Source organism: Mus caroli, unplaced genomic scaffold (genome assembly GCF_978045245.1).
Source record: "Mus caroli unplaced genomic scaffold, Mus_caroli_1 scaffold_9, whole genome shotgun sequence".
NCBI classification, from domain to species: Eukaryota; Metazoa; Chordata; class Mammalia; order Rodentia; family Muridae; genus Mus; species Mus caroli.
This window is the reverse complement of record NW_028227264.1, coordinates 66,782,483-66,796,506: the sequence shown is the minus strand read 5'-3', so window position 1 is coordinate 66,796,506 and position 14,024 is coordinate 66,782,483. Positions and strand designations below refer to the sequence as shown.

The 14,024-nt window shown below is 42.1% G+C and overlaps 1 protein-coding gene across 2 annotated transcripts in view; it reads left to right on the top strand.

Moving 5' to 3' along the window:
- The window catches only part of Cabcoco1 (ciliary associated calcium binding coiled-coil 1), a 100,391-nt gene that overhangs the window by 622 nt on the left and 85,745 nt on the right, over positions 1-14,024 (top strand). For both annotated transcript variants that reach the window (XM_029482826.2, XM_021174999.2), the window contains exon 2: positions 7,450-7,538. In XM_029482826.2, the coding sequence (XP_029338686.1) occupies positions 7,450-7,538 (89 nt within the window). The remainder of the gene's footprint in view (positions 1-7,449; positions 7,539-14,024) is intronic.

The following is a 14,024-nucleotide window of genomic DNA, read 5'->3' as shown; positions in this document are numbered from 1 at the left end:
GACCTCTTAGGTAACAGAAGGTCATCTTACGACCCCCTCCTAGCACCAGCTATCAATGGGTGGGGAGCATTAACTCATCTTGACCCTAGACTTAATGCTTAAAGGGTTATTACTATTGTATTTTCACTTATTTGTGGGTGGGTGGATGAAAGTCCCAGTCCCAGTGCTCAGTGTGGCCGTCAGAGGACCACTTGATGGTTGTCCATATGCGTCCCAGTGATAAAGGTCAGGTGTTCAGTTTTGGCAGAAGGTGCTGCACTCCTTGCTAAGAATTTAACCGCAAGTGCATCAGCAAAGCCATCATTTTTTTTTTTTTTTTTTTTTTTTACTGTTTAAATCTCCTCACTGAGTCTATCAAGTACAGTTTCCACGAGGTTATTTTTTCCCTTTCTTTTTTTTTTAAAGACTCTGAAGAGTGAATAATGAAGTGTTAATTAACACAGCTTTGTTCAGCTTCCATATTAGTCCAAACAACAACAGTCTTTGTGAAGAAGATAAGTATTTCGCTGCAGACTCAGCAGTCAGGAAGCACAAAGCCAGTAATTTCATGCCTTCCTCTCCAACAAGCAAGCAAGCAAGCCAGTCCCACTCCACCCCCTCCAAGTCCCCCAGTACTGCAGGCAGACCGCTAAGCCTGCAGGCTCTCCCATGAGCCTTTCTAAATAAAATTAGCATACATTAAATGCACATTTTAACATGATAAACTGGATCCTAAGCTCATTCCTCCCTTGTGATCGCTAATGTAAGTTAACATAATTTTTAAACCAGCATAGAAAACTTTCCAATTAAATTCTGTGTCGTTTAAACATATACAAAATCTTCTATGACTGTATGTTTCCGTGTGCTCGTACACTAACTCACCAGTGAATGTTATGCCCTCTCTAAGAACATTTAGTGATTTGAGGCTTAATGAATCAGAGAGAGAGAGAGAGAGAGAGAGAGAGAGAGAGAGAGGGAGGAAGGGAAGGTGGGAGGAAGGGAGGGAGGGTGGGAGGGAGGGAGGGAGAGAGTTTAATAAAAAAGACTAAGCTAATATCCATAACATGTACACATACATAAATATATATTTCAATTTTTATTAGCTCAATCTTTTTATGGGTAAGAAACTGAAGAAATCCAGTTGTTCCATGGGCTTACTTAGCAGTATCCCTTAACCAATAATGACAGTTAATATTCGGCGGTACATTCTCCATTTCCTAGACCTGTAAAACTGAGGCCTCTATAACACAGCAAGATGGTCCACCATTGGAACTGCCCATGTGAGCTCCCGGGACTTTGTGGTTGGCAGGAAAAAATGGCAAAAGACCCTTGTAGGGCAGCGCCAGTGCTGCTGAGGAGAAAGGCCCCCTTAATAGTGATCCACTTCAGGGTTTCTTTTCTGGTAAATTCTGTATCTAAATTGACTCAGCTAGAAGGCCATCTAGTCATCTGAGGCATGCAAGAATGAGCTATTTATTTTCTGGCCAAGGCTATCAGAAATAAAGCACAGGCTTCGATCACTGAGGTTCCCCATGTGTTGGTGATGGGCAACATCGAGAATAAAAATGGCTGTCCTCTTCACATAGTAGGTTCTCAAGCAATTGTGTTAGCACATCGATATCGCAGGCAGCCTGCCGTATGCCAGGCAAGGCGGTTGCCAGAAACTTCAGTCTACGCTGAGATACCCTGAGCACAGGGCAGGGGGCACAGAACCAGGAAAAGAGATTTTTATGGGGAACACTTCATGAGCTCTGCTTGCTAGTATCTGAACTGTGAAGTCCAGTTTCTTTAGTAATATTGGACAAAAATACCTCCTTTTGAAATGTGAGATTAAACTTTCAGCCTTTATTTCCATGAATGTACAAGGTGGAAAGGAAAAAAAAAAAAAGTAACAAAAATTGAAAATAAAGGATAGCTACTATACTGTGTAAAAATAGCTTGTAAATAAATATCCAGTTCAGATCCTTCAGCCTCCTGGCCAGTTAGTTCATAAATAGTATCCTCAAAAATGCTAATTATTAAAAGGAATATGGCATAGCTCACATGAGAGAGCTACAGGGTTGCTGAATACGAGTCATAGCATGTCCCCAACAGGGGATGTAAACCTGGCCCTCTGGTAAATCACCAGAATGCAGCCATTATCTTACAGGGAAAGATGCTGATGATGGTCTTGGAGGTCATCAGTATGTCGGGTGGGATTCTACAGGCAGATCTATCTACATGCTGATGGTCCTCTACACGTTAGGGGTGATCCTCCAGAACACCCCGTTGGGCTCAACTTGAGTAGCAAACGTTCACGTTTACACACTCTCAATATCATCCTAGAAACTTCTTATGATTGAAGTACGATACTTGAATGTAGATAAACCATTGTATGATACAGGTCAACCTGGGCAGACTGTGCAATGGTAAAAATAATAAAATAAAATAAAATAAATAGACCTCAAATGTCTGTATTAGCGTGTGGATGCAGGGTTATTTTTCTCGATGTGCTTCGAGCTACAGAGCCCTTTAATCCCTCCTGTTCTCCCTCTGCCCCTTCTCTCAGGTGAGCCCAGCTCATTGTCAATCTTCTGATATTAAAAGATTTAGGCTGTGGCTGGAGAGATGGCTTCACGGTTAAGAGCACTGACTGCTCTTCCGAAGGTCCTGAGTTCAATTCCAGACAACCACATGGTGGCTCAGAACCATCTGTAATGAGATCTGGCACCCTCTTCTGGAGTGTCTGGCCAGCTACAGTGTACTTACATATAATAAATAAATAAATCTTAAAAAAAAAAGAAGAAGAAGAAGATTTAGGCTATAAGAGCAAGTCTTTAAGAAGTCCAAATCCTTATTCATTAGCAAAGGAGGCTCTTGCATGTGCCACAGGGCACATGTGGAGGTCAGAGGTCAACATTGGAGCGTCAGTACCTTCCTTCCACTGTGGACACCAAGGATCAAACTCTTGTTATCAGGCTTGAGGTACAAGCAACTGACCCACTAAGCCATTCGCAGCCCAATATATATATTCAATAATATACAATATTATTACATTACATAACTATGATATATTAAATATAATTATATATATATATGTATATATGTGTGTGTGTGTGTGTGTATTTGAAATGAGGATTCTTCCTGCTGAGTATAGCAGCCTGTCTCCTCCCCATCACACATAGAACAGGTAGGGGTACTAGGAGTGGACTAACCATTAAAGCAGAATACAGTTTTTCTATTTATGTGCAAATTACGCAATTTAGATTGCTATTCTTTTCTGCTGACTAGTGTGTGTGCGTGTGTGTGTGTGTGTGTGTGTGTGTATGTTTACACGTACATATGTGGAAGACAAAAGGTCCACATAGGATGTCCTCCTCAAGTCACTTACCCCCTTAATTTGTGAGACAGGGCCTCTTCTTACTAGGATGTGAACCTCACCAATTCCCCAAGACCAGTGGTTCTCAAACTGTCCTAAAGCTGTGACTCTTTAAAGACAGTTCCTCGTGTTGTAGTAACCTCCAACTGTAGAGTTATATTCATGGCTACTTCCATAACTGTAACTTTGCTACTGTTGTGAATCATAATGTAAATATCAGAGCATTGGGACGGAGGTCAGGACCCACAGGTTGAGAACTGCAGCTTTTGACTCTCTGGCTGTGGCATTCCAGGAATCTGCCTGTGTCAGATGCTGCTGCAGTACTGGGGTTTTTAATGTCCACCACCCAGCTTTCGGAGTGAGTCCCGGGGACCTGAACTCAGGCTCTGGTGATTTCTTGGCAGGTATTGTGCCCACTGAACCATCTCCCCAGATTGAGCAGCCTGTCCATTCTTTAGCAGCATTATTGTTTATACATTGAGCTTTTGCACTGAGCTAGTTTGGGAAGGCCCCTCCCACCACCTGAACTCCTTCCAAGTGTCTGTCTCCCCTCCTAAGAATTTAAAAGTTATCTTGTAAAGTTCTGGGGAAATCCCACTGGAATTCAGAACTGTCTTTGCTTTACATTTGTGATGTGAGAGGAATTTATTCCTTGGGTCTGAAGGAGTTTCTGCTACGTATCTTTTAATCAATTCTTATCCCTCAAGTTCTGACCGAGTTTTAGAATTTTGTTACAATTCTTATGCTTTTATTATACTCAGAACAAGGCACAATTCAATAACTTTGGACATTTCCATTTCTAATTAGTTTCTCAAATGGAGAAAAGAAGCCGGCTTTGTGTATTTATGTTATGTATAACCGTCTTGCCCCGTTTCCTAGCTGAGCGTTAGTACAATGTCAGCCTTCTTAAGGACACTATGATGTCATCTTCAAATAAAGGCCCTTTTGTTCCTTTGTGTCTAATACTTAAGCCGAATATTTCATTTTCTTATCTCCTTACCATAATGGAAAAGAATGAGTCTAATGTTGAATTACAGTAAAGTTCCTCGTCTGGATCCCATTTCCAGCTCTTGGTTCGACAGCGCTGACTACTGTCCCCGTGTCCCATATGATGGTGGCTGTTAGTTTTGGCAAATAGTCTCTGGCCTGGCTTTGTCTTCTTTTTCCATTGAATTTTACCAAGTGCTTTGCTTCTGGGTTTAGAAGGTACCTGGTCAGTACTTATCCACAGAATCCTTGTTGAATTTAGCATAAACTTGCGTTCCCTGTCACATGTTCTGTCCGGGGGGATGGTCCATCAGTGTCTTTTAATCACAGTGGGATCCACACTTGCCAGATGGATTTTTAGCTCAGATGAGAGTCCAAGTTCATTACTGATTTGGGGTTCTCTATTCTCTTGGTTGTTCTTTGGGATCGTCTATGCAGATGGGCAGCTTTTAAAAACTGAACTCTTAAAAGCCTAAAATTATTAACCTAGGTTTTGATTGTCCTAGGTTTTGACTCAGGGTAATACCAGATGGGCACGATGACTTTACAAAACGTAGAATCCAGTTTGGGTCCTGTTTGGTCAAATAAATTTTCTCCTCTATCCTCATTAAATATTTTTTTCCATTTCCTGTATTTGTTCACTTTACTCCAATTGCAGCCCCGCCTTCTCCCAACCCCTCACCATGTCACACAGCCCATCCCTCACTCCATTCACTTCTGAGAAAGGGGAGGTCCCCCAACCCCGGGTACCAACCACCTCCCCACCCACCCACCCACCTCCTCCCCCTGCCCATACCTCAAGTCACTACAGGACTAGGCTCATCTTCTCCCACTGAGGCCAGACAAGGCAGCCCAGTTAGGGAAACAAGATCCACAGGCAGGCAAGCAGGCTCACGTTCAGCCCCCAACTCCAGTTTTTTGGGAACTCACATAAAGACCAAGATACACATCTGCTACCTATGTGCACGGGGCCTAGGTTCAGCCCGTGTATGTTCATTGGTTGGTGGTTCAGTCTCTGGGAGCCCTCAAGTGTTCCCACTAAGTTTTGACAATTTACATTTCCCGAGGAAATCTTCCACCTCCTTATATTTTTCTAATGTTTTGCCACCTGCTGTGGTAGACATTCACTTTCCTTATTATTTAATCATACTTACCAGAGAGTTGCCTTTTTACCTATATTTTTAAATAGCTATTTTATTTGTCTTTATTTCCTTTAGTTAGTTATGTTCTTTTACACATAACTGGATCCCTGGCCCTGTGGGAAAGTCACGAAGAGGAGGGTGAGGCTCGACCAAACTCAGCATCCAAGGAGATACCAGCCAGTACCTTAGTGACACAGACAGCTGATGCTTCCGTGGACCACACTGATAAAATCCAAGTGGGTGCAGGAGATGCTGCAATGGATCAAATGTTAAAATAAAGACAGCAACAATATTCCTGACTTTCCTTTTGCCTAAGACTCCCTCGTGGTTTAACACATCACTGCTCCCCAGTTCAACATCTGGCGTTTGTAAACAAGCTCATGTTCCTTCTGACTGGGAAAGCCCTCTCTCCTCCTGCGACAGACCTGTTGTCTTTCCTCGAACGAGGCTCTTTAGAGACTCTCCTATATGAGGCACCATCCACGATGGGTGTGTAGTTACACATGTGGGGTGTTTAGGCGACACTCAGGAGAAACCAGGCGCAAGGTTATCTGGTAACTATTCGGAGACCTAACATGTTGACTTTGGAAGGGATGCTAAGATCTAGCAGGTGGAAGATGTGAGTTAACAGTGCAGTGTAGCCTCGGAGCTTCCAAGCTGGAGAAACTGGTGCAGAGAGCCAGAGACGGGTGGGCGAGTTTAGCATGTTTATGAATCGCTGTTGTGTCTTCCGGCTGTATAGATCGGAATGTATGCACTGAAAGACCAAAGGTTTTCAGTCACTTAATACTCTTTCAAGAGCAAGGCAACATAGAAAATCTATATAATATATATTATATGTATAGATATGTGTGTATAAATGTATATATAATAGAATACATGCATATATGCGTACATATATGTGCATATATTTATATACATACATATTCATATATACAAATATATGTATGAAAGGAAGAGGGGAGGAGGCCTCATTTAAAGTAGTACCAGGAATATAAGCATTTGCTTAAATGCTGCTATTACTAACACTAAAACTAATAAGAGAGGGAAACTCTGCTAAAAGATGATTGTCTTAATCCCACACTTTTTAGTAAGAACAGTGGCTGTGGTATCACGTATCATTGCTCCAGCTCTGACTTTCAAAGGGTTGATATGACTAGATTCATTTCAGAGCTATATAACTTTATATCTATATAAAACCTTATATAGCTCTCTCTATGCCACCCAAATTTTTTCTACCCTGAATTTTCCTCCCCAAGTAACTGGATCTGTATGTCTGAGTCTTTCATTTTCTCCATACTTCTCTCTCACCCTGTCTCATTGTGGCCATCCCGTGTTCTACTCAAACATAGAAAATGATTTTTAAAATTTCTGTGCACGGGGTCCTGGTTATGCTGGTCCTGAGGGGTAGTTCACCGAGCCCCTTTCTGTGAAGTTCGGCCATGCTCCTGTCGTTGTCTTTGCTGAATGCCCCACTTAGGAAGGCTCATGTCTCATATTCATTTTGCTTTGAAATATTCCTTCTAGCTGTTTGAGAATTGAATCCATGCGCACAATGTGTTCTGATGAACCTGACCTGGACCCTTGTCCCTACCATGTGTGGCTCAGGTTTTGTTCATCTGTGGTCCCTTTTCCTGACTCGCCATTGAACTCCTTGGAGTAAGCAAGCCCCTGCTCACTTCCCCTCTCTCAAGCCTGAAGTTCAACCAGGAATATGTAGAAGTTAGATACCTAACATGTAGCAATAGACAGTCAGTTGTTTGCTGAATTGTGAAGCAGCCCTCAGTTCTGCATATACCTAAGGATAGGCTGTCTTGCCCTCTAACCATGTGACTTTTCAGAGGTGAGCCACTATCACATAACAACAGAAAAGAAAAATAGCAAAGGTTTTTTTATATCACTGGGGTCAGTACTCGCAAAACATATGATTCCGAGAACTCGTTCTTCTTTGACTTGCTTTAATAGAAAAATCTTGACTTGCAGGAGAATGAAAGGATTCTGTCTCCAGATATCCTCTCTTCTGACCAGATCATTGACCTGCTGGGGGAAGAGAATGTCAATGGAATTCAAGAGTAAGTAACTCCAGAGTCTCAGTCAAGTAGAGACCAGTTCGAGGCCTTTGTTGCTAAGTGACCACGGTGCGTTAGTTAGACATATTAAGCTTTTAATTTAAACTGTGTGCTATTACAGTACGTAGTAAAATATGTCAAGTCTTGTGCACACACACGCACACACACACACAAACACACACACACACCACAAACACACACAAATCCAAGAGTAATTGACTCAGTCTAGCTCAGGAGCCTTTGCTGGTAATTAACATGCATTGGAAACCTGCGGGTTAAGATTGACCAAGAGCCGCCTGTATCCACTCTGTACCCTCTTCTCTTGCATGCGCGAAATTATCAATATGTCTAATAATCTAAAGGGCATCCCTTTCTAACATTAAGTACATAACAGAGTAAATATGTCACTAGCATTAATAATTAAGGAGGTTATTGTCTAAGTTTGGGTTACTGTTGCTGTGATCAAACATCATGACCAAACCACTTGGGAGCTTACACTTCAACATCACTGTTCATCGTTCAAGGAAGTCAGGACAGAAACTTAATCAGGTCACAAACCTGCAGGTGAGAGCTGACTCAGCAGCCTTGGAGAGGTGCTGCTTACTGGCTCGCTCCTCATGGCTTGCTCAGCCTGCTTTCTTATAGAACCTAGGACCACCAGCCTAGGGGTGCCACCACCCACTCTGGGCTTGGTCCTCCTCCATTGATCATTAATTAAGAATGTTTCCTTTTGGCTGGACTGCAGTCTGATCTTATGGAGGCATTTTCTCAAATGAGGCTCCCTCCTCTCAGATGGCTTCAGCTTGTGTCAAGTTGACATAAAACTAGCCAGCACAGTTATGATTTTGAAAATTCTGCACACTAGCAGTTTACCAATGATATTTATCAAAAAATGATGCTATACTCTAGATTCTTACAGCATGTATTGTTTTATGTAGAGCTAAGATGGAATTTGCCACAGTAATTCTAATGCTGCACTCTCAGGTATATAGTACTAGGACTTATCATTAGCCGGATATGTCAATCAACATGGTTTCCTTAAAGATGTCTGTTAGCAACCCAAAAAGTGTCTCAGTGGCTGAGAGCATGTCTTGTAGAGGAACCGTGTTTCATTTCCTGTACCCACATTGGGAAGTTTGCAACTAACTGCCTAGAATTCTAGCTCCAGAGAACACAAAACTCTTTCTGGCCCCATGTGGGCACCTGACTCATTTTCACATAACCCTTAAGACAAACAGATAAACACACAAATAGTTTAAGGAAGAAGTTTTAGTCATCCTCCATAAAAAAAAAAATCATCCCACCTTGAAGTGGAAACGCCCTTGGCTATGGAGAGTGACCCTGGGTGGGTGTGTTGGGAGAGCCTGTGCCCAAATCCTGGTCTTCACAAGCCAATATGCAGGGCACAAGCAAGGTGTCACAGACCATAACAAACACATAGAAAAGGACTCTATCAGTGATGACCACAGTCAGACTTTACAAATGCTGTGGCCCTGAAGTGATTTAATCCTGAGAAGGAGCTGTGACATCCATCCCCAAGAGCAGGGGAATCTGAGAAGAGAAAGCTCATCAAAAGAAGCAAGTAACACTGACAGATTTGACCCAAGATGCACTTCACCTCCAACACTTGCAGACTCTTCTGGGAAGGGATAGCAGTGACTGGCCCCCACTGTCTGCTGTCTTCAGCTTCCTGAGTGTTGGTCAGAAAACTAAAATTCTCACCCGTTTTAAGTGATTTCTTGTAACACTTATACCATTTTTCCAAAATAAATATTTACTGGGAATTCTGATTCTTAGGTTTGGGCTTGTTAAACACACACACACACACACACACATCACACATCACACACCACATACCACTGGTCACAGATGGATCTTGATGCCTGAGTTTGAACCCTGACCTACACAGAAGAAGGAAAAAAATCAACTTCAGTAAGTTGTTCTCTGCTCCACACTTGTGCACACACACACACACAAAACCCATATACACACAGCTAACAAATAAATACAAAACAATTTTTAAAATTGATTTCAACTAATTACTCACGGTATTAATAACACACATTGCGATTTTATGTGCAATGTTTATCCCACTTGAAGGCCACGATATGAAAGTGGTCTTTGTCATACACAGCAATACTCAATACTAAGTGAGAATAAATCAGGGCAAGTGACAGATATTTAATCCAGCTTCCAATTTACTAGTAATGAATAGTAAGTAAACTGTCAACATTAAAAATACCAAACATCTATTATTTAATAGTAACTAATATTAAATAAAATGTTAGATTTTTTTTTTTTTTTTTTTTTTTTTTTAGAATCCTGTGGTTTTACCACATTGTAGCTTATGCTGCGATTATGGAGCCTACATTATAGAACACATTTTTTTTTCAGTTATTGACTGTGCTTTGTTGTTACATATCCAAATTCAGAAAACACGTTTGAGCATCAGGGGTGTATACGTGGAACCAAGCACAGGACACAGCTGGTATCACAGCTGTCGGTGAAGCACGGGACAGCTCGTTCAGGGACAAAAGCATAGACTTGCCACCAGTTCACAGGCAGCCTGGATTTCAAGAACTCCAGAACACTCCAGAACAGCCCCGGCTCCCTGGCCAGATACCCAAAGACACAAAACACAACAAAACACAACATAAAACTTAGCCATACAGGAATGCGTACAACGGCTGTGTCAAAAGCAGGTTTGACATTGCCAGGGATCTGACTGTAGAGAGCATGCAACTCGATGTCAAATTTTAGGACCGTGCTATCTTGGGAGCCATTTTTTTTAATTTTCTCATGTTTTTAAATATAATTCCTGTAACAATAATCTACATGTGCTTGCAATCATTTTCAATTTAAAACAGCATTATTGTAAGTGATAGTTATATATTTTTCAAAAAGACAGTAGTGTAATTTAATTATCCTCTCCCGGGTGACCAAAATAGTCCAAGATTATGCAGTTTGAAAAGCTATAAACCTACTTAAATAAATTACAACAAATCACCATATTTCCCTACATTTCACAATTATGAGTTTTGTTCTCTATACCAACAGGCAACCCAAGAGACATGAGGGATTATTCAAAATACATTTTGAAATAGACTTCACATGGCTGGTGTTCTTCTCATGACTACTAAGTGCTATCAATATCTTATTTATATGTAACTCAGCAATACTTACAAGTCAACTCCAAAGTTTCATTTAAAAAGAAAACACACACACACACACACAAAAAAAAAAAAAACCAAAAATCAGAGATGTTGCCAAACTAGCTCAGCAGTTAAGTGCACCAGCTGCTCTTACAGAGGTCCCGAGTTCGATTCCCAGCACACATGGTGTAACAACCATCTGTAAGTCTGGTTCCAGGGAATGGGGATCAAACGTCATCCTCTGTCCTTCTTGGGTACCACACATACAAGTAGCACCCCAACAAACATGCAAGCCAAACACCAACACCCATCAAATTTAAAAGAATTTAAAAAAAAATTTTTAAATGATAGAGGCTAGTTATAAAGAGGCTTTATAAACACAGAAGTAACACTGAACCTTGGTTTTGTTTGAATGTTTTTGGAAACCGAGTCTTACTCCATCACTCAGGCTGACCTCAAGCTCCAGGGAACACCCCTGCCTCTGCTTCTCAACTGCTGCACTTTGGGTTATGTGTCACCACACCAGGTCTACCAAGAAGCCGTCGAGGTTACCACAGCCAGACTGCTCTGAGCTGCTTAACTGGTCTGCAGAGCTTGCTTCCATGGTGATGCACTTCAAAAGAGAAAGGTGTTCCAAGTTCCAGAGCATGAAGGAATGACAAAGTCGATTTGCTGACACTCAACACGGCAAAGCAGATGGTTGCATCCCCCCTGGCCATATCACATCACAGTCCCTCTGAGCTCCTTCCCCTTCCTGAGCACCAGCCCACACTGGCTGTGGCTCTCTCTCCCTCCTGTATCTCTGACTCTATCCTCTCTTATGACCAATCTGGCCAGTGGAACGCAGAGGACCTGCATTCCAGCTGTGGCTGTAGCTTGCTCTGAATGACTGTATCTCCTCCTTTGGAGTGAAATGACTTGTGGAAAAATAAACCAGTCAACACTAAGCCCTGAGGATCAACCAGGGGCAGGAATCCACTGGCACTAGGAAATGGGAGGGGGGAGGGACAGGTGAGAGAGGGGAGGAGGGAGGGAGAGTGTGGGCCAAAGGTGGGGTCGAAGGAGGTGAGAGAGTAGTCACCCAAATAAACTTAGAAATGTCATCGTTGAGTTCATTCAAACACACGCACTGAAAAAATAGAACCAGAAAGCAAGGACCAAGTCCGGGTATTCAGGTCAAATATTAACTTAGGAATACACCGAATGCAGACAGCAGATGAAGAGAACATGGTCGTGGGGGGAAGGGGACAGAAGTGAGAAGAAACAGTAACCAAAAGTCATGACTAGAGACTGAATGGATGCCACAAGGCAGGAGATTAAAGAGCCAGTAAGATATGCACATAAAAGAAGATGCTAAGCATAGAGAAGGAAGCTAGCGTGGAATCTGCCTTGCTGGAAACGAAGTCAGTGGCAAGATAAATGTAGGGAAACTCACAGCAATGAATGCATCTTAATGCCAGGGGAGGGTATTGGGTTACACACGCAACACAAGGAACAAGAGAATTAGGCTATGATTTCCTGTTTCAGCAGGAGGAAACTTAAGACATCTCTTTATGTCCAGGATAAAATAACCCAGGAAGGACCGTGAACAGGCAGGCCTTGTACAGTTCCTTGTCAGGGATGGACAACGACTATCTGGGGGAACAAACGCGTCACCAGAACCTGTTGCGGAAAGAAGAGGATTTCAGAACCGAATTCTAGCAGGACGTTTTTATATAAAGAACGCAAAAGCTAGGCTGCGTCCTGTGGTTTAATTGAAGAATCGACCTATTGCCTCAGGCAAGCTTAATCAATTCATTATGCATCTAACATAGCAAAATCAGGCAAGATTAATCAATTCATTGATGCATCTCACATAACAATAATAAGAAAAGTGCTGAAGAGAAATTGTCATCTAAAATAAAATTGAATAAACCTCTGTCAGTAAGCACAAGACTCATTTGAAATTAAAATAAAGGCAAACAGGATAATTATAAACTAGAACAACTATTCTAGAACATTTTGGTAAAAATAAGTACGTGCATGAGGGGGAGATAACCCAATTTCTTCCTTTCACAAAAATAAAACTGAATTTCAGAACACTGTGTAAACACTGTATCCAAAATATGAAGAAGGGTCAATAGTCTTTGTTACACACACACACATACACACATGCACTTGTGTGCATGCACATACACAAAGAGTTCTTAGGATATCATTTGTAAAAGCAACGAGGAGGGCAGAGGAGATGCCCAGAGTCCCCAGAGCTCACCCTGCACTGGGAGAAGGAGCCCCAGCCACCATGTTAAAGCTGGGCAGTCATGGTGACCACCTGTAATCCCAGCACTTGGAGGCAGACAGCAGATCCCTAGAAAGTTGTCCTCAGGCCCCCATGTGCGTGCATATACTTATACACGTTAAACATTTTTAAATGGATGCATATACATAAAGACTGCATGTATGTGCATATATAAATAGGCATAAACATAGGCCTATATTATATATAATGTCCCCATCAAACTCAGTTTTTAAGTCAAGTTGGCTTCTAAGTTTCCTGATGTGGGAGATTTTAGATAAGGACTACAAGATGATTGCCAGTAACAATCAAAGCTGCTCATTAATTGCTTTCTGATTGCTGTACAATGTAAGAAAGGCTACCTCACCCTGTGAATTACTAAAATAATCAGATACCTGCAGCAAACCCCCCTCCCTGCCACTGCCTCAGACCAGTTTCGTAGGCTGGACGGCATCATGTAGAATGGTGGCAAGGGAAGGGGAAATGAAGTCGTTGCTTAAAATCACCAGACTTCATGTAGGGCTTGTGGTTTTCCAGACAGGGCTGCACCTGTGTGTAATGCGTGTAATGGGTGATCATAAAAACACTTCTATGTGATTGCTCAGGGTTCAGTCTGCTGAGGCTGTTCTTCCCTCCCTGCTCCTTCAAGGCTTCGTTACTTCCTCTGGTGTCTCTCTTTCTTCGATTGCCCCACATAACTCAGAGTATCAGCACTTGAGAAGGGCATTGATTTGTTACACACGTTTAAAAAACACTTCTGAACTTGTTTCAATTATATATGCTTTTAAAATGGTGAAGGACAAAGGCTTCCCCTTTTAAAAATGGTAGGCTGCGTTTGCCCCAGGTACCATCACTCAGCTTAACCCAAGAAACCACATGCAAGCAACAAGGAAAACCAATTAAGCTGAAGGCCCTAGCCATGAGCTTTGGAGATGATGCTCCATGGTTGTCACAGATTGTCTGGACATGATGGAAATGGTCTGAGGGAGATGCACACAGCTACAGGTCTTAGAAGGAAGGAAGGATACAGGGAATTTCCTGGAGGGAGAAAAAACCCTAGAT